The sequence below is a fragment of the Botrytis byssoidea genome (assembly GCF_014898295.1).
Source record: "Botrytis byssoidea strain MUCL 94 chromosome Unknown BBYS_003, whole genome shotgun sequence".
Classification (NCBI taxonomy): Eukaryota; Fungi; Ascomycota; class Leotiomycetes; order Helotiales; family Sclerotiniaceae; genus Botrytis; species Botrytis byssoidea.
This window is the reverse complement of record NW_024065844.1, coordinates 1,351,310-1,370,529: the sequence shown is the minus strand read 5'-3', so window position 1 is coordinate 1,370,529 and position 19,220 is coordinate 1,351,310. Positions and strand designations below refer to the sequence as shown.

Below are 19,220 nucleotides of genomic sequence, written 5' to 3'. Positions count from 1 at the left end.
AGAATGTTTTTTAATGGGCTTACTACATCTTGACTGGCTCGTGAGCAACTTCTGGTAAGTGTTTGTGTAAAGACGCGGCCAATTCTACGACGAAATCTTAGCTCTAGAGAATAGCATTCCGAGATTCTGTTGTGTAACAACTTTGAATCCAATTATAGCGATTTTCTTCTTGTGGACTAGGAAGTCAAATAGTGAAGTTGCTGTACTACATTGTACAAAAACTGTCTCTCCTGAAAGTGCAATGTTCAGTTCGCCAGTAATTTGAGCACTACTCTAGCAAACTTCATGATCTCAATCACCATTATCCCCTTATGAGTATCATCAGCTCACCACATTTTATCAACGCGTATTTTCAAACCTCGAATGATGATCTTGGCCTCATCGACCTATCATCGTATTCGCCTTCTTCTCATGCAACCTCTTCCTCTGCTTTTGCCGCTCCTCCATTTCCACATTAATATTGACATGTTTACTCATGAAGCGCCGATATAGATTCCCCATCTTCAGTCCCTTCATTGGCTTCTTCCATCGTCCTGTAATCGGCGTCCTCAATTCATTTGTATCAATGGGCACATCTTCATGACCCCGAAGTACAAAAACTATTGAGTATCTATAATATTTCCTAGCCGGCATCTCTTGTTGTGCTTCATTCTCCTTTCCATATGGCTCGTTCCTGGTCACAATTTTTGGATACATACGTACTGAGTGGCCACCAGCTTGATATCTATTGTTGCTTAAGAAATTCAACTCTCTCCCCACGAGCAAAGTTCCTGTATCTCTCCCCTCGAACGATTGTTCAATTGGGAACGACTTTTTGGATTGCATGTCCAAAACTTCCAGACCAGGAGCATCGCTAATGGATAGGCTCAAGAGACCAAGGTCACGATGTGCTAACAAAATTAGCCTTCTAATATTTGTGTTTCGAACGAAATAATGATGACATACGTTCCGAAACGACCTTCCCTTCTGTTCCATCACTTTCGTACCTGAATAGTCTGATCATGGTTGCTGTCTTCTCATGATGGAGCTTGAGACATGGCTCAGAATACCGTGTGAGCAACTCTTTCTTCATGCCCAAGCTACTAGCAATTTCTCCCAATATCTCGTTCAAAACATCCCCAGTAATATCCCAGAATTCTTTCACGGTATCCAACAATTCTGGAGGTGTGGCATTGATCTCACGTAGAGTGATGAATTCCTTCTCGCCTTCCACCCGATTCCATCCTTCCTCAGTACCCTTCCCAGTAAGAAACTGAAATTTATACTCAAGCGGAAGATCAAAGAAGGATTTACTTGCTTGCAGAAGCTTCTGAGAAGAAATGTGGATAGGGTCCGTGTGTGAGAAAGACAAGGTTGACCACCCTTGATCCGAAAAATGGGGTGCATGAGCAGGAAGGATAAATGGAAATTTGACAGGTCGAAGAGGTATTTCATAGACTTCATTCGTTGATTGGAATGAAGCCAAGATCTGATGGGACGTCATACTGACAGTTCGGTTTGTTGGGTTTCTTTTACTTGGCTTGCGTATTATGGAATTTTGAGGTGTTGATTGCCACTGTGAGGAGCGTGGGGCTTTTCGTCCGGCCTTACCATATAGATAGGTGCGCGTTTTGTTGTCCTCAGTTGTAATGAACTTAGAAAATTTTATAATCTCTCGTCGAAGTTACTGATCATGATCTTTGTGTTTTAAATTGAAGTAAGCCACAAATGGTTCTTGAGGTCATAGTTCGTCACCGGCTAAAGTCAGGCACTTGCCGTGCTAAGTCCTAGGGTCTTTTCTTTCGCGACTTGCACGCATGAAATCTTCAGTCTCAACTTCTGGTATCATACTTTTGTCATGAATTAAAAAACGACAGTATGGCTCACAGTAATACATCGATCAAAGAGAAAGTCGTCGAGCGTTCTAGGTCGTTCATATGATGATACCCTCTGAGCCAGATTCCTTTGAGACTTCGAGACATGTGGTGAGGAACATGCTTTGTATGGCTTCAAGCAAACCGAGTGTTTTGTTTCAACATACCGTTCAGTATAACAAGTCACTTGTTTGCAATTGGAACAAAAGAACCAGTGTCGTAGAGTCTGTCTTTCGAATGCATCGCATTGCGTGAATTGTTGGCTGTATTTTTTCGCTCTGGATGTTGACTTGTACTCACGGCCAGTCAACAAGCACAAGAGACCTTGGAGAGTGCATTGGAGAGTTGCATCCACTGTCATGGATTGACTGGAAACGGTTGAACCTCTTTCTCTCATATATTACTACTATTGATTCACTCCGATAGATGTAGATAGACAATCTTGAAGTATAAGAGAGGGTCGATAGTCGCCCTTCTGCATGTTGATTCAATCTCATCCTCATAGCTTTTACTTCACTACCAAAATCATTTGGCTCAAACTCTCTAATTTTTCGCTTCACAAATTACCAATACAATGCAGTTACGGCCCAGCGATATTGAGGTGGGCTGTGTTCTACGACCCCGTCGTGACTTGAACGTCCCACGGCCTCGCGAAGGGCGCCCTCTGCTTAATATCACAATCCCCGGTATACCCTGCCAATGGACCAACTTGGTGGATCGAAGCCGAAAAATCAACCCAAGTCTTAACTGTATCAAAAATTGCGTTTTGAATCCCAAGGGACAAGAACACCCTGTTGTTGTCATTCAAATCAAAGAAGATAACGTCTCATATGTCCAAGTATGCCTAATTGAAGAATTTAATTGAAGGTTTTCAACTGATTTTGAAGATAGATGACTAGTAGTCGACTCGGACGTGATTGGGGAAGTCAATATTCCCCAATCGGACACTACTTTCCTTTGAGAAGAGACGAAAGGATACCACATCCTCAAGAATATCGCTCTCGCTACTGGCTTAGAGTCCACAACTTTGTGCATACGACCATCGATGAAAATCGTGCTAGAACACGAGAGCGAACCGTTGAACTCCAGAAGTATTCTAAATTGCGTCTACCACATGTCTTTACACAGCCGCTATCCAATTTTGAAGCATTTGGGGGAGAAAATTCAGAAGCATCGCAGTATGTCCTGGATAAAGCTTCTTATTATAGATTGATGGACAGACTAGGCATTGATTCTTGTATTGAACAGCGAAATGAAGACCACATGGAATCAGCACTCCCTGCTCGCGACCATGCTGGTATGTGCGATTCTCCCAATAAATCCCAACCTTCTTCTCACGTCAATCTTCTAAGTGCCGTTGAAGACAGTAAGTCACTTCCTGCTTCGCCTTTATGAGGCTTGTTTCTGATGTCTTGTTTTCAGAAGATTCTAGGTCTGCTAGAAAGTTAGGTCGATTCATCACTGTTAAAGTGCACAATTGGCTGAATCGTCCGAGATCAATTTAGGACGTGAGGTTCCACAAACTCAGAATATATTTCCTTCACAGTTATTTGATATAGAATTGATTGTCAGCAAGGCGTAGATTTGCGTATCTAGGAAGATTGGAGGATCAGTTAGGGCTAAAGAATTAATTACGTTTTCATTATTCCTATATACCCTACATCACAATCGTGATATTCTCAAAGGAATCCTGGTGATTACAATCATGACTTCATTCAAAGTCCTCTTGCTTTCGAAGATCGAGATTTGTGATCTTGAGAAGGTCCACGGTATATGATCCAGAATTTGGCGCTGTAAATGAATCTACCATGAAGTGCACTGATGAACTGAAAGCAATTCGCCATGAGATTCAGCCAATTTGTGTGATTCTTTGGTGGCTTACTATGCAAGGAAATTCGACAAGCTTCTAAGTATACCTTATGCCCAATTTTGTACTCCTCTTCCCATCCCCCTGGATGGAAAGCTAGATTAGTCGAAAAAGTATTCAGTGATACTAGCCTCTCTTAGCAAAGACATTTTGATTATCACTTTGAAAACTCACAATCACCATCAAAATCACAGCAAGAAACTCAACAGAAATCTTTCAAGGAAGAAACAATAAACCCCGCTTGTAAACTAAACTCCTCTATAGCTCAGTAGATATCAGACTCTCTCAACCACTCAACCGCGTTTTTCCAGCGCCAACCTCTCCACCATCATTATCTCGCGATCCCAAAAACTTTCCCCCAAACCCCAACCCCAACCCCAACTCCATCTAACTCAGACTCCCCAGAACAACACCATCACCATCCACTCCATCCCTCCTCAAACTCTACCCTATCTTCTTCTTCTACCTCGACCACCTCTTGGACAAGCTGCACTTCCCCTAAAGGAACCACTTCCATCCCATCTACTATCCCATCCATTCACAACCATACCTCCATCTCCGAATCCCATTCCCATTCCTATTCCTCCTGCATTCACATTTCCAATCTCAGGATATCCAAATGATACCGGTAGGCCTGTTAGTTGCATTGGCGGTCTGTTAGCTGATCTATTTCCCCGAAGGTTTCTGGGAGAAAAACGTGTATTTCCTGTGCGAGGAACGTAGGGAGAGAGTTGAGATAATAGGCCTCCTCTGCGAGGAATGTGGGGAGCGTGTGGACCGAAGGAACCTCCGAAAAGAGGTTGGATGTGGTTCATTGGGTTATGGGGTTGTGGATTGTGAGCTTGAGGATGAACATAATTGGCTGTATTTTGTTGATGCTGAACTTGAGCCTGAGCAGTCATATGGTTGACCGGATTATGTCGATGTTGAAATTGAGCCTGAGCCTGCATTCCCGATGCACTCACATGCTGAGAAGCCCCACCAGCATTCCCATTCTCATTCCCACTTCCCGCTCCATGACTCTGGTTTCGACCCGGACTAACCCCCCTAGCATTCTGTCCCATCACCCGCGCACTGCCACCATGTCCCCTCCTACCACCCGAACTCGCTACAACTCCTCCACTAGCATTAACATTCTGCGCACCTCCCAATGGTGATGCTCCCGTACCTCCCATACCTGCAGATCCAGGGACTAATCCTTGTCCCTGACCCAACGGAATCGTGCGATGGCCACTCTGAATTGCGTATGCGGGCTGTGTAGGAGCATTGTAGATATTTTGCACAGGATTTGGGTTATGAACTGTCATTTTGATTTTGATTCCCGAGGAAATTTCGTACAGATTGAGGTTTTCCGTCTTGTAATGAGGATTCTCGGAATATGAATGAGAGTTGAAAGTATTAAGAGGAGGGTATTAGAAGAACTTATATATCTCCAGCTCCTTACATTGTGGTACGGTACGGTATGAGACTAGGTAAAAGTGTATTTGTGATTAGGAATTATATGTATCACCGTGATTTGGTGAATACAGCACAGTACTAAGTTTGGTATGTGTTGATTCATATTCTTGATATTGTGGTTCTTATTCATATTCAGGGTACTGTGTATGGAATATGGCTGTATATAGTATGTACGCTCCGCGTACCTAGATGCTAGTAATACAGCTTGCATTTCCCGGCGGATAGGGATATTAAACCGTAATAAATTATATGCTAGTGCGTCAGTTTCACTTGAATTCTCGTGAATGCACATCAAGCAATCGTATCAGCACAATAACTGACCAAGGCCCTATACACTTTTCCATCAACTCTTCCTCCTCCTTCTCCCACCCAAAGCAACTTTCACTTCGCTACAAATCTATATCACCATTCATATTCTTGGTCCTATTCACATGCAAAAGATACCAGGAAAGTCAAAAAACATTCAGGTTTACGAACTTAAGTCAATAGCCGACAAAGAAACAAAAAAGAAACTACCTGATATCACTCTGCCCCCTGATTAAACGAGCTTTCCTCCCCCCCCACCCTTCCATCTTCAACGCCAAGTAAACCATTCCCCCTTCCTCTCCCTAAAAGACCATTCAACACAGACACCCCTCTCCTCCAATCGAGACATAATCAATAAACAAACATTAGCACTTTCTATTACTATTCCATTGCAACACCTCTTCAACAAATCACCATCCCCATCACCATGCCTATCACATTCCTCCCCCATTCCCAACATCTAAATCATAAAATCATAAAGCATTCAATCCATTCCACATAACAGCACGTACCATTCTCTAACAAGCTAAATAGCTAGTCACCACGAACAGTAGGTCACCTACCTAAGATTTACAGCACACCATTCACTTCAATTTCACCCCCCCCCACCATTCGTTTCCATCTAATAGTGACCAGCTTGATCATTTCCCCTCCCCCGAGTTTTCTCATCCACCGGCTATTGTGTTGTGTTGGTATAATGCAGCAGAGAAGAGCGGGTCTATTCGTTTAAAGGAAACAAAGGCTTTAAGTACCTAGTACATGATATGTATTTCTTGGAAAGAAGGAAAGGCTGCCTTTCATTATGATATGTATGTATTCATGAGATGTATCTAATCTCTCTTTCAATCCGTGCATAAGTATGTAAAAATCTTAATGATTTCAATACATCTCCAATCCCACCTCTCATGGTTCCTATCCCTAGCCCTGACCCTATCCCTCATACGCCTATCCTTCCAGAAGCGCCAACCAAACTCCATACCAATACCAATTAAATAAGTTCCTCATCTATTCTCATTTTCATCATCATCCTCTGGCTTTCCTTGAACACAGCACACATCCCTCTAACCAAATTTCCTCGTTCCTCCCTTCTCGCCTCCATGGATCGTCGCTCCCGCGTTTCCCTTCCCTTTAGTCTCCCCAGCATTCTTCCCATCCTTTCCCTTACTCTTCTTTCCTACTCCCAATAACTCCAGATGACCCGCCTTTGCACCGAGCGTCTTTTCCGTCATGGCTGTGAGACCTGCTGAATGTTTCTATGTAGGGAAGCCCAATTAGCTGAGATTCTTTCCAAACATCTTGTAAGATATATTTCTCTCTCTTTTCCCAATCTTAGTTGCGTCTTTGAAGCAAGAACCATTAGTGTAGAAATCAGACAGGTACTTAAACTCGTCAAAGAAGTCTCAACTCTTTCGAGGAGACCACTAGGAAAGCCATGCATATGTAAGTGCGTCATCATATTTCACCTCAACCCTCCTTTCTCCCCACCAACCAGAAACAAAAACAAGAAAACGACTAACCTTCCTCAAAACTTCACTCCTCCTCAATCCATCCTTCTTTGCTTTGATAACCCTCTGTCCCTTCTTCGGTCCTAACGCCGCCTTTTTCCCTGCCCCATTTGCTCGATTTCCGCCCGCCAATGCGCTCTTCGTCGATTTAAGTGCGCCTTGAACCATTTTGACTCTATTCCTTTCTATTTCGTATATTCAACTCTTCAAAAGATCAACCGGTGCGACGGTAAGGTGCGTCTCGACGTAGAATCAATGATGCTCAACCTCGCTACCTCGACGAATTTGTTGGTTCCGACCCGAGAGATTTGGTTCGTTTCTCAGAATATGAGTATGCGATCAATAGACTATCAATGCTGCATCTAATAAATGAGCACAATGATATACAAGATTATGTGCGTGCAGTGAAGCTTCTTTGAATGTGCGCTTCAAAGTTTTGAGGTGTTCATTTTCTCAAGCTGAGCTTTTCCGAAATAAATTTTAAAGAGGTGGAGAAACTATTTCGCGGAATGCGGCCGCTAGCTGTCGCTGGCACGAGCGTCGTTGATTTTTCGCTTCAGATCTTGTGACATTCACATTTCAAGCTTCAATTTGATCAATAATTTTTGTATATTATATATATTCATTCCATTTGATGATCTGAGAATTTTGATTTGAGTCATACCATTTGCACATGCATCCCTCATCACGTAGCTGATTCAAAGCTCTTCCAACCACAACTCGTCCACTTTACCCCTTCATCAAAGATTTTGATACTACCCCGACTCCAGCCAGCATGCAAAGACACCACCTCCATTTTTCTACTGATAGCTGAACCTACCATAAAAGCTTACAGATTTCTGAATTCAAGAGATGCTTTCATCGTTAAAGTGGAAGTAAAACAAAAGCAGACTATGAGCTTGAGCATAAAGAGAAGAACTTGACTCAAACGGTATCAAATTGTAAAACAATGGAGTAAATCTTTTATCATCAGCCATCCAATTAAGAAAATCGTCCTAGAGTATCCATCATCCATAACTTTATCCATTCGATTGCCAATCAACTCATGAGAAAGAGATAACAGACGAAACATCCAAGCCTGCTTGATGCGTCATCATTGAAAAAGAACCATAGAAAGGAAACACATCAGAAAGAAAAACAAACACGCAGCAGATACAGAATAGTACATGTAGAAAAGAAAAAGTAAAAGCTGGCAAAAAAAAAGTCAAATCTTTCCTTCATAATACATGTGTTGGTCGTAACTTTATTGCTTTCATCCATATGTGGTGATAATCCCACATTATCCAAGAAATCGTCCAGATGCGCCGGTATTTTCGTTTACCCAATTCTATCAAGTCATTCATTCGTTAATTCCACCGGGTATATCCTTCCCCATACTGCATCGTTCACTTCTCTGCTTTTTCAAATCACATTTCGCGACTCAGCGCTTCTTGATTCCAAGACCTCATCGACTCCGTTTCTCAGTCCCCGGGGTCCACTGATAGTGGCTCGCAACTTTGCATTTCTCTGTTCTCTTCTTCTTTCACTGAGTTTTTTCCCAAGTCCTTTTAAACCCACATATTCAATCCTCAAACCTATACCAGGAATTGTGTGAATGCGACCACCATTTCCCTCTTTGAAGCCATGACCGAACTCTCCGGGCTTTGCTTCACGAAGAATCCTCTGGTCCGCCTCTCGTCTTAATGTGTTATTGCTTCTTTGCTTTACAACTCTTAAAGCATTGCCACTAGGAGACCTTCGCATTGTTTTTCGATCTAAAGGGGCTTGGTTGTAATCCTCATCACTATATGACAACGGAAGAATCGCAAATGTACGTTTTAATTTCCCACTAAGGCCACGTTTTGGTATCACACGTCTATTTCCCGGACTGTGATACTCAGGAAAATAATCTTCCTCGTCACCTGAATCGTTCTCATTTTCTTCTAGATCGTCCCAGAAATTGGCTGGTCTCCAAAATGGGTGCAACTTGCTATCATCAGCGGGTTGATCGAGAACTGATGGATAATGTGTAGAAGGATTTGCCTCTGGTTTCGAGGTTTGAGTTGAAATATCCTTGCGACGACCACTCAGTGAGAATGTGCGTTTTAACAACCCAGTTTCTGGTATGACAACATCTGAATAACGCCGGTTGGTAAAAGCACGACGAAGAGAGAAGTTACGTTTGAGTTTGTCTGACGATGATGGTCGATCATCATCATCTTCATCCATTCGAGTATCGAAGTCAAATCCTAATTGTCGTTCTTCTGCTGCTCCAGGCGACATGTCAGATGGAGTTGGAGGAATAAATTTAATCGCCGGTGGTTCAGGCGGGGCACGAGGATTTCGCAATGGTGAGACAACTCCATCCATTGTATGTAGATTTTGCGGGGGAGTTGTAGGACCGTTATTAGCTTCACCATTCACCTCAACAGTTGGCTGCGTGATCAATCGTCTCAAAGTGGGAGGTGATGGCTCGGATTCTCTGTGGATCATTGTCCATGACTTGTTTTGATGTGGAACCATCGACACTGCCATAGCCTGCGAAATTTCAGCGGTTGTTGCTGCGGTACCTGCTGTTTCGTATGACGCTTGTGAAAACGGTGTAGCTTGTGTGGATCGCCGTGCATGAAATTGTCGTTCGTCAGGATGATCAATACTTAGTCGATTGTGATCTATGCTTGAACGAGCATGCTGTGGCTCAATCTCTTTCTCCGAGATAATAGGTTTTGACGCTTCTGCTAGATCTATCTTCAAAGAATGCTTTTCCTGGAGCATATTGTGAGCTTTGAGGCTCTCAGCAGTTAATGAACCAGCTCTAGAAGTGTTTCGGCTCGTTGGAGCGGAAAGTGAAGACCTTCGAGTTGGAATACTTGGAGGATAATCGATAGTATGTACGGAATTGCTTGATCCTGCAGATTCTGACATTGTACGTTTATTGGTAGGTCGCATGATGTCAAAGTATCCAGGCTCATTTGTTCTCGAAGATTGTGACAAGGGAGCCGACTGTAGGGAATTACTCCTTTTAGTTTGTCGACTACTTGTTGAACGTAGAGATGGAGGTTTAGAGGTCTTTGCCGAAGACATGCGATCTGGAATGACCACAACGGGTACTCCACCCTCGCGTATGATCTTTCTGCGCGATTTGTGACTCGAAGCGATGCTTGGGGTAGTAATCGATGCCAAACTTCCATTGTGTCTTTCAGGTATTCGTTCGGCTTTGTGCAATAAACGATGATGTTGTTCACTCGATTTCTCAGATGGTGTCGTGGAGCTTATCGTTGACTCGGTTGAACTAAAATCCCTCAATCCAATCTGCTTTTTGGTATGGCGAAGGGTTCTCATTCGCGAGGGAGGTACATCAACGACGAACGCTTCAACGACTGTAGATGTGGTTGAGTGACCAGACATGGTAGAAAATCTTCTCGTATCTGACAATGCTGGAGATTCTGTGGTGTCTTTTCGTACTCTAGGCCATGTGCCACCTTTTGACGTAGGCTCCACCCTATCTTTCTCCAGCCGGTGGCTTTCGAAATCCTCCTGTAAAGGTAATCTTCGAACAATTTTCGAAGCTTCTGTCGGTGAAATCAAATTATCTTCCCCTAATTCGCCGTTTGCAACTTCTTCGTCAAAGCTCGTATTCCTATCTTTGCGCTTCCTAACTACTACATTCCTCATGAGATTATCATCCCATTCCCGTTCCACCTCGCTTATTTCTCCTTGAGAGGTAACCCATTCTCCGTCAAAACCGCCAAATTCCTGCTGTGATGGTGTTTCCTTTGCTTTTGGTGTTGCAGAACCCTCGTTGTCGGATTCTAGACCCAAGCCCAGTCCGATTTCTTTACGCGGAATTTGTAATACCTCTGCCTCAGATGGATTTGCAGAGGGAATTCGTGGTCGAACTGTGGATGTTTCATCCTCATCTGACGAATATAAAATTTCCCGCGCTGTTCGGAAGGAATCTGTTCGCGAAGAGGGATAACGTGAGCTTGCTAATGCTGGGCGGAATGCCAATGGTGGCATTGCGCGTGGAGGTGTAACATCGGGAGTGGGTGGACTTTTTTGAATTGTTGGCGTGGTCGGTTTTGATTCTACAATGGAATCTTTCACGGACTGCACCTCGGAATTCGGCGCGGGTATAACAAGAATACTGCTGGTGCCAGATGACTGTCGCGAATGCGCTGGTGGAGTTGGCGGAAGTAGGGGAGCGCCAATCCTTTTCGAGGTATGCTTCAACATACGCGGATTTGGATTTTCGGAATTTTGTGACGGCGTTGATTCTGCTTCTGCACTTCTATCGCGAGATTTGAATGTTTGTGATTGGGACGCCAAATCGGAAGGACGAACTTCTCTTGGATGAGGTAGGATCTTATGCCTTTTTAATAAAGTTGTTCCAACACTTTGAGCGCTATTTGGAGCTTCAGAAGAGCTTCCCAGCTCCCGGGACGGCATCCTGAGCCAGTTCGTCGTCTGAGTGATGAGCATAAAGTTGAATAAAAATGGGGCCTCTTTGAAAAGAAAATAATTTTGGGAAAACCCTATGCTAATTTTCGAGTTTGTTCTTATTTCAGCAGATTATTATTCTCATAACGAGAAGTGCGGCAAGTTGCATAAAGGTAGTCCTCGTGGTATCGGCTTCGTGCAGTATCGCGAGTTGGCAGAAGGCATAAATTAGGCTGGGTGGTGAGGGATGTGAATGGTGGTAGTAGTGGTTGTAGCGGTGGTTGTAGTGGTGGGCGGTGGTGGTGAATTATTGTGGTACACTTGGTTAAAAATGCGAAAAATTGATGATTGAACAGAGAAAAAAAAGGAAATTCGTAAAATGGTGTCGATCCAGTCTCGACTGAAGAGGATCAAAAGATGTGTAGATTTTTATTGGATATTGGTGATACACTTTTGATGAAGATTCGAATCAGCATAGATCGCAGGTTGTGAGTTGCGATTATGGGTTGCAGATTGTGCTCCACGAAGCCCTCTCTGATGGGATAGATAGCGAGCACTCAATCCTCGAATCCAATTAAAACATTCAGAAACGCTGAGATGCTGAGTGCATTTGGGACTGATGGAAACGAATATGTAATGGATTCGAGGGTAACAGTATGATATCGAAAAAGAAAAAGGAATGGAGTGGAGCGGAGTGGATAGCTGCGTGTGTGTTTAGGTACAGAAAAGTAAACGTTCGAATTGAATCAATGACAGATGGCAATGCGAGGAGCCTAACAAGAAGAGGAAAAGAAGCAGAAATCGAAACAGTCAACGTTGTCCAGTTCTAGATGGATGAATGGAGAAGTGGAGACGTGAAGTTGTGAGATGTTATTCGTCAACTTTTATCATGTTCCCAAGATTTCTTAAGTCGCGGTGTTATTTGTTAGATGTGTGAATATCTACTGGTACAGTCCTACCTAATACCCAGCACGTATGAGTACCCGGTATGGTATGTAAGAGACCCAGGATGTCGCGAATCCTCGTGAATTACTGAATCGTAATAAAGTTTGGGTAGCTATTGAACTCCTTCAGCGCGTTAATTGGTTGAAAGGGTGGGGGATTCTAGTGCGTGCGTGCTGCACCGAGTGAGAGTGAGGTCTGAATCCTGCCTGTAATTAATTGTATTTCCAAGTGTCAAAGCCAACGGCAGAAGTGATTCACTTCACTACATACGGGCTACAGCTAACAAGTACAGAGTACAGGTGTACATGAAGGGTTGGGTATAAGTAGGTCTGTACGACAACTTGGCCTTTTCTTTTCTTCTCTTCCAGGTTCGTGCCATACGATATAATATGGTGATACTTCCTTTTTGGATCATTACAAGCCGTCATTCTTTTCACTCAACGAATCAAATTATCAAGATGCCATACGGAAACACTCATTATTTATTCTTTCCAAAGGAAGAAGAAGCACGGTATCCCCTCGTGCATTCATCTGCAACCGACCACCAATTCTAGATTGACGAATAAGGTCTGTAAAGATCCATCATGCATATTGATGCAAAGGATTCGGTTTATGTGATAGGAAGGAATTTGATGGCTGAACAAGATTTTTTCTACGAAAGCTCTTTTTCTGACTTCCTTACGCATTGCATCATGTCTCCCTACGGAAGCGTCACGCTCAAGCCTATTTGGGAGGAGGAGAAGGAGCGAAAGGGAAAGAAAATTGAGATGGCTGGTATCAAACTTTTCCGATTCATTAATATTGAACCTTCTTTGCTTGGGCTATATATACTTGGGAGTATACACAGGGTAGAATAAACATACCTTTACCCCTCGCTTGTAATTGATTCGTTGGCCTTCTAGCCCGCTTCCAAGGAAGTATAAAAATTCCTCCCCTTCAGATGAACGATGATCGATCTGTTTACTATCTGAGTAGATAAGCTCACCAAGTTTTTAACCAAAAATGGTCGATTTGATCTTCATCTCCATTCACAAAACGATTGCGTCAGATTGCTCTACACAATTCCAACCATGAAAAAGAGAAGGGGTGGAACAAAGAATGGTTGCATTCGCATCTATTTGGGTCAGAGGGCCCCATTGTCCAGCTGGACAAACAGACATACAATCAAATCAGACAGCCATACAGCCAGACAGCGCCGTTGAGGTGCAGAAAAGTTCAAACATGGTTCTTTTTGATTTGAGCCAAAAGGACCAGCCCAGAAACGGAGTCAGCCGCAGAAACTCGCGTACCGAGTGCACCACGTGTATTATTAGCCTAGGAGTCAACGTCCACGGATCCGGAGGAGTACGTCGTACGTCACTTGGATTACTTGATAACTTGATGCTGCTTTTAATAACTACATGATCTTCCATTGTATCATTTGCCAGTCTAATCATCATAATATGAACGCTTTGCTTCTACTTGTATTATTAATCGTCCGCCTAGTGGTTGACGACTGCTCGTCTTGTTTCGCACTCCGACACTCCTTTAAGAATCTTCTACCATCTCCATATTCTGTCAATTGTATCAACGATCGATTAGGTAATGTAAGTTTATTTATCGACTTCTTTCCTCGATAGAACATGAAAATATATCACAGGGAGCACAGATGCAATTCCGGTCGATATTTCAAGGAAATGCAGGCGCATAAGGTTACATCTGATACCTGAACTTATCATTTAACTTCGGTGCCTCAGGCCCTTTACCCCAACCCAAATGCCGCTTTCTGGGGATTTGCTTACCCCTCCTCGTGATAAAGCTCCAACTTTCTTATCATCTCTATCTATTACCTCACTACAATAATCCGATAACACGGATTTATCTACCTAGGTACTTTTGAAACTGAATGTTGTGATCTTCATGATCTATATACATTCTTTCTACATCGAAGAAGCTTTATCCAATGGAACAAGACTTCATTCTGATATTCACCGCATCATAATCTATGATGGACTTCCTATCACAGTTACACCAAAGCCGTTTATCTTTGCATCATGCAGATTTCCACGGGAACCATCTTCTAGATTCTGCATATTCTTCATCCAACCATCATTTGCTCTGGCTGGCCGCTGGCGCCGGTTTACATAACGAGAATATCAAAGCATTATCCATCAGCACTGATTTCATTATTCACGATTGCTATCATGTATGTTGCCGGCCAGATAAACATTATGCGATTTATCAGCATTTGTCTATCGACCCTTGACGGGATAAGGCCATACATAGCCATCACACCAATTGATCTAAGATAATTGGTGTGTTGATCTACAAAGCATTGGAGTTTTGCCAGCGCAGAACGTCTATAAAAGCTCACGAGAACCTCTGAATCTCCTATTTCCATCTCATTCTTATCAATTGTGAAATTTTATCATTCGTAATGTTGACCAACATCCTCACCGTTGCCGCATTATGTGCAAGTGCGCTGGCGCATGGCGACCATGAAAATCAAGTTCCAATTGCTGGACCACACAAAGCACTTTGGTACAACACTTTACCGGGAGATGGAGGAACTCAAGTATGTTCAATGGGACGCAATCTCTGAGAGTTAGCTAATAAGAATCAGGCCGATTCGGTGTTTTCGGGCATCTCAACGTTTGGCAGATTGCCATATTTTCCATGTCTAGCAACAGATGATGTGAAATATGATATTGCGTTCATTGGTATGTCTTGATTCCTTGCAAGTTCTCAATGTCTTGAGAAATGAGAAATCGTATGCATGTTGACTTGCTTGCAGGAGCTCCCTTTGATACCGGAACTTCGTATCGACCGGGAGCTCGATTCGGTCCATCGGGAATTAGACAAGGCTCAAGACGTTTGAATCTATAGTACGTGTACCTTTGAGATTGTTGCTAGTATACATCTCTAGATGTACGTAGGCTTACATTTTTGCGTTTACCCAGTGGAGGATACAATGTTCCTCTAGCGACCAACCCTTTCGATAGTTGGGCAACAGTAATTGACTGTGGAGACATTCCTGTCACATCGTATGTCCACCTATTCACCAGCTTTTATAGTTATGTCGTTAAACAGATTTAATCTTAGCTACGATAATTCATGGGCCCTCCATCAAATCGAAGAAGGCCATAACTCCATTCTCTCGCGTGCCCCCGCAACCGATGCCAAGAAACTCGGACCTGCCAAAAATGGTAAAACTCTTCCAAGGGTTATTACCTTAGGGGGAGACCATACAATTACTCTCCCTCTTCTTCGCTCTATCAACCGTGCCTATGGTCCTGTTTCCGTCATTCACTTCGACTCTCACCTTGATACTTGGAAACCAAAAGTATTTGGTGGAAGTCCATCGAAAGTCGCTTCCATCAACCATGGTACTTACTTTTACCATGCTGCACAAGAGGGCTTGCTTGCAAATGATACAAACATCCATGCGGGTATCAGGACTACTCTGAGTGGACCTAGCGACTATGAGAATGACGGGTATTGCGGTTTTGAAATTGTTGAAGCGAGAGAAATAGACACGATTGGCATGGATGGTATCATCAAGAAAATCCGAGAACGTGTAGGACTCGATAGACCTGTTTACCTGTCTATTGATATCGATACTCTTGATCCTGCCTGTAAGTCAGCCTATCAATCATTGGCTCTTTTCCTACAAAACAAAACACTAATCTCCTCACAGTTGCTCCCGCAACAGGAACTCCAGAAACAGGAGGATGGTCTACTAGAGAACTCAGAACCATTTTAAGAGGATTGGAGGGCATCAACTTGATTGCCGCGGATATCGTCGAAGTAGCCCCAGCATATGATACGAATGCGGAACACACTACTATGGCAGCGGCAGATGCGCTCTATGAAGTACTCAGTTTAATGGTTAAGAAAGGGCCATTGAGTATGATGATGGATAAGGTCATAGAGGACAAGGTCGAGATTTAAGAGATCAATTCATCAGGAGCTCGATTTCATATCAACTAGTCTTACGGTCAGGCCGAATTTCTGGGGGTTTCTGCAGAAAGGTCTCTGAATGAATAACGCTATACAGTTTTGAAACCAAGCATCATCAATTGAAGAGAAAAGAAAGAAATGAAAACTATATCACATGATCACGATAAGAGCTCTCCTCTGCTGATCCTAAAGCTACAATCGTTGTGCGAATGAACTATTTCGTGACATTTTGGAACCTGAACCTGAATCTAAAATTTTCTATTTTGAATCAGGTATAATAAATTATAGGTATACCTAAGTACCTACCTCCCTACACAGTCGCGATAATTACTACGTCATCGAGGAGTCGCGTTAACGATAAGATAAGACATTATGTCATCGGCGTCAATCGGTAACCCTAGATGCTCGACGACCGAAACATACAAGTGGTAAACAAATGCGACAACACTTTTCCCTCAATTCTCGCAGATCTAATCAATAATTATGGCTCCTTGGTCATCGAAACCAGAGTCGTCTCAAGACCACGAGCATGATCTTAGTACAATGTTAGAAATTGAGGAACGTGTTGATCTGACACTTCTCATCGCCAATATCACAGAGATCATGCAAAAGCAAATCAGTGATACTTTTGATGCCTCGATTACTATTGGAGAAGCCCCAAGCAAAGCGTTGGAAGTCGGAGATAAGAATCCTAATACCGATGATAGTCAATCAAATGAAGAGTCCGAAGAAGAGGAGAAAGCTCGGAATCTGAGAGAAAAGAGGGAGAAAGAATTATCGGCTCCTAAAATGTTGGAGCTGAAGCGTGATTCTCTGAAATTTTTCGAGGAATGGCAAGAAAGTGTGATATCGAGGATTGGATCGGTTGTCAATAACCCTAAAGAAGTCACGGAGGATCAGAAGAAGAAGGCCAGCGTAAATGCCACCCCTGGTACAGATTCGAAAACAAAGGCTGTTAGTATGTACCTCTAATGATCGCTTTAAGCTTCTACCTACTTTGAGGGAAGTTAGTTATTGACTCTTATAGAACAAACTACCAATGTTGTGGAGGCAGATGCGGCTTTAGTAGAGCTTTACCCACCGACGTCTACTTCTCTTTATTCATTACAGAAAGAGAAAAGAGTAATGCTCCTACACGCCATGCTATTACTGCTTCTTTCATTAGAGCATTACACAGCGCATTCTCGTATTCTCTTACTCCATGTAGCCTCATCTCTTCACCTTCCCCTTCACATCCTCGCCGAGACAGAAGTGAAAGTCGCGCAGGGACTTCTAGAAGCCGCCAAGAAAATGTCCGGCAATGAAGAAACACAAAAAAGAAGCGAAGAGAACAAAGTAGCTCGAAGATGGAAAGTCGGCCTCGCAGGTGTTGCAGGCGCCGCCATAGTCGGAGTCACAGGTGGTCTTGCAGCTCCACTAGTTGCAGGCGCTCTAGGCACCGTAATGGGAGGACTAGGTCTTGGTGCAACGACAGCTGCAGGCTTGCTGGGAGCTCTGGCGGAAAGTGGAGTTATTGTCGGAAGTCTTTTTGGTGCTTATGGTGCCAGTATGACGGGAAAGATGATGGACTCGTACGCGAAAGAGGTTTCGGATTTTGCGTTTCTGCCGCTTAGGGGATCACTACATCAAAAATCTGTCAAGGAATTGGCGGCAAAGGATCGAAGATTAAGGGTTACGATAGGTGTTAGTGGATGGCTGACTCAGAAAGAAGATGTTATTACCCCATGGCGTGTACTCGGACATCAAAGTGAGGTATTCGCACTCCGATACGAACTCGAAGCCCTATCCAAGCTCGGGACATCATTAGAATCGGTGGTCAAAAGTGCAGCTTGGTCTCTCGCCAAGAAAGAAATCATCGCCCGCACCATCTTCGCGAGTTTGATGACCGCTCTATGGCCTCTTGGTCTATTGAAAATCTCTAAAGTCGTCGATAATCCATTCTCCGTTGCGAAAAACCGCGCTGATAAGGCCGGCTTGGTCCTTGCAGATGCACTTATCAATAAAGCGCAGGGAGAAAGACCTGTTACTCTCATTGGATATAGTTTGGGAGCTAGACTAATCTATTCATGTTTGACGAGTCTAGCTGAACGTCGAGCATTTGGTTTAGTCGAGTAAGTTCACCCACTATCCCTTTTTTAACTCAAACGTGTTCTCTGCAACAATATCGCTACTAACCCACCAATAGATCCGCAGTCCTAATCGGCGCCCCCGCTCCCTCCGACGCAGTCGCGTGGCGCGCCATGCGCAGCGTCGTCTTGGGACGTCTCGTAAACGTCTATTCCGAAAACGACTACATCCTCGCTTTCCTCTACCGCACCAGTAGCATCCAATTCGGCGTTGCGGGTCTGCAGCCCGCGCAAGATGTAAAAGGGATTGAGAATGTAAATGTGAGTGAAATGGTCAGTGGACACTTGAGGTATCAGTATCTCGTCGGCACGATTTTGGAAAAGATTGGCTGGGAGGATATTGATGTGGAAGAGGTGGCGAAGGAGGAAGAGACGTTGGAATTGTTGGATGAGAATGAGAAGAGAGAGGATGAAGAGATGGGGGGGAATAGGAATAGGGATGGGGAAGCGGATTTGGAGAGTGAGGCGAGAGAATTGGAGAATGAAGTGAGCAGGAAGAATGAGGAGATGAAGATGCAGGAGGATGTGGAGAAGTTGCATGTTAATTGATGGGAGACAGATTTGAGAGGTTAGATCCATGATGGATAATGTTTGGGACATCTCTTTATTTTCATCTTTATGATTAGCGTTTTGAATTATTCATTAGTTTGAATTATTCATTTGCTTCTACTCGATATTTAGAAAGCACACATGTAGAATAATTTCATGATCACTTTCTTGCTAACACTTCACTTCACCTCACCTCCTTGGATCTACAGTTTGCAAATCATATTCTTCCTTCTATCCTTTACTCTTCATTATA

The 19,220-nt window shown here is 43.4% G+C and overlaps 7 protein-coding genes across 7 annotated transcripts; 3 read left to right on the top strand and 4 right to left on the bottom strand.

Annotated features, from left to right (window-relative positions):
- Positions 1–378: 378 nt before the first annotated feature.
- EAE97_001847 (uncharacterized protein) lies at positions 379–1,483 on the bottom strand (the record flags this gene model as incomplete). The annotated part of the gene is made up of 2 exons (XM_038872358.1): positions 379–890; positions 946–1,483. 2 exons carry the CDS (start codon positions 1,481–1,483, stop codon positions 379–381), a joined length of 1,050 nt encoding a protein of 349 aa, XP_038736916.1.
- A 944-nt stretch (positions 1,484–2,427) lies between these two features.
- Positions 2,428–3,358, top strand: EAE97_001846 (uncharacterized protein; the record flags this gene model as incomplete). The annotated part of the gene is made up of 3 exons (XM_038872357.1): positions 2,428–2,691; positions 2,745–3,219; positions 3,276–3,358. 3 exons carry the CDS (start codon positions 2,428–2,430, stop codon positions 3,356–3,358), a joined length of 822 nt encoding a protein of 273 aa, XP_038736915.1.
- An 811-nt stretch (positions 3,359–4,169) lies between these two features.
- Positions 4,170–5,027, bottom strand: EAE97_001845 (uncharacterized protein; the record flags this gene model as incomplete). The annotated part of the gene is made up of 1 exon (XM_038872356.1): positions 4,170–5,027. The coding sequence occupies one exon, from the start codon at positions 5,025–5,027 to the stop codon at positions 4,170–4,172; it is 858 nt and encodes a 285-aa protein (XP_038736914.1).
- Positions 5,028–6,545: 1,518 nt separating this feature from the next.
- On the bottom strand, positions 6,546–7,157 carry EAE97_001844 (uncharacterized protein; the record flags this gene model as incomplete). Its single annotated transcript, XM_038872355.1, has 2 exons — positions 6,546–6,737; positions 7,002–7,157. The coding sequence occupies 2 exons, from the start codon at positions 7,155–7,157 to the stop codon at positions 6,546–6,548; spliced, it is 348 nt and encodes a 115-aa protein (XP_038736913.1).
- A 1,233-nt stretch (positions 7,158–8,390) lies between these two features.
- On the bottom strand, positions 8,391–11,417 carry EAE97_001843 (uncharacterized protein; the record flags this gene model as incomplete). The annotated part of the gene is made up of 1 exon (XM_038872354.1): positions 8,391–11,417. The coding sequence occupies one exon, from the start codon at positions 11,415–11,417 to the stop codon at positions 8,391–8,393; it is 3,027 nt and encodes a 1,008-aa protein (XP_038736912.1).
- A 3,352-nt stretch (positions 11,418–14,769) lies between these two features.
- On the top strand, positions 14,770–16,283 carry EAE97_001842 (uncharacterized protein; the record flags this gene model as incomplete). The annotated part of the gene is made up of 6 exons (XM_038872353.1): positions 14,770–14,907; positions 14,956–15,052; positions 15,127–15,217; positions 15,293–15,376; positions 15,435–15,967; positions 16,030–16,283. The coding sequence occupies 6 exons, from the start codon at positions 14,770–14,772 to the stop codon at positions 16,281–16,283; spliced, it is 1,197 nt and encodes a 398-aa protein (XP_038736911.1).
- A 492-nt stretch (positions 16,284–16,775) lies between these two features.
- On the top strand, positions 16,776–18,967 carry EAE97_001841 (uncharacterized protein; the record flags this gene model as incomplete). The annotated part of the gene is made up of 3 exons (XM_038872352.1): positions 16,776–17,250; positions 17,320–18,403; positions 18,478–18,967. The coding sequence occupies 3 exons, from the start codon at positions 16,776–16,778 to the stop codon at positions 18,965–18,967; spliced, it is 2,049 nt and encodes a 682-aa protein (XP_038736910.1).
- Between the last annotated feature and the right edge of the window lie 253 nt (positions 18,968–19,220).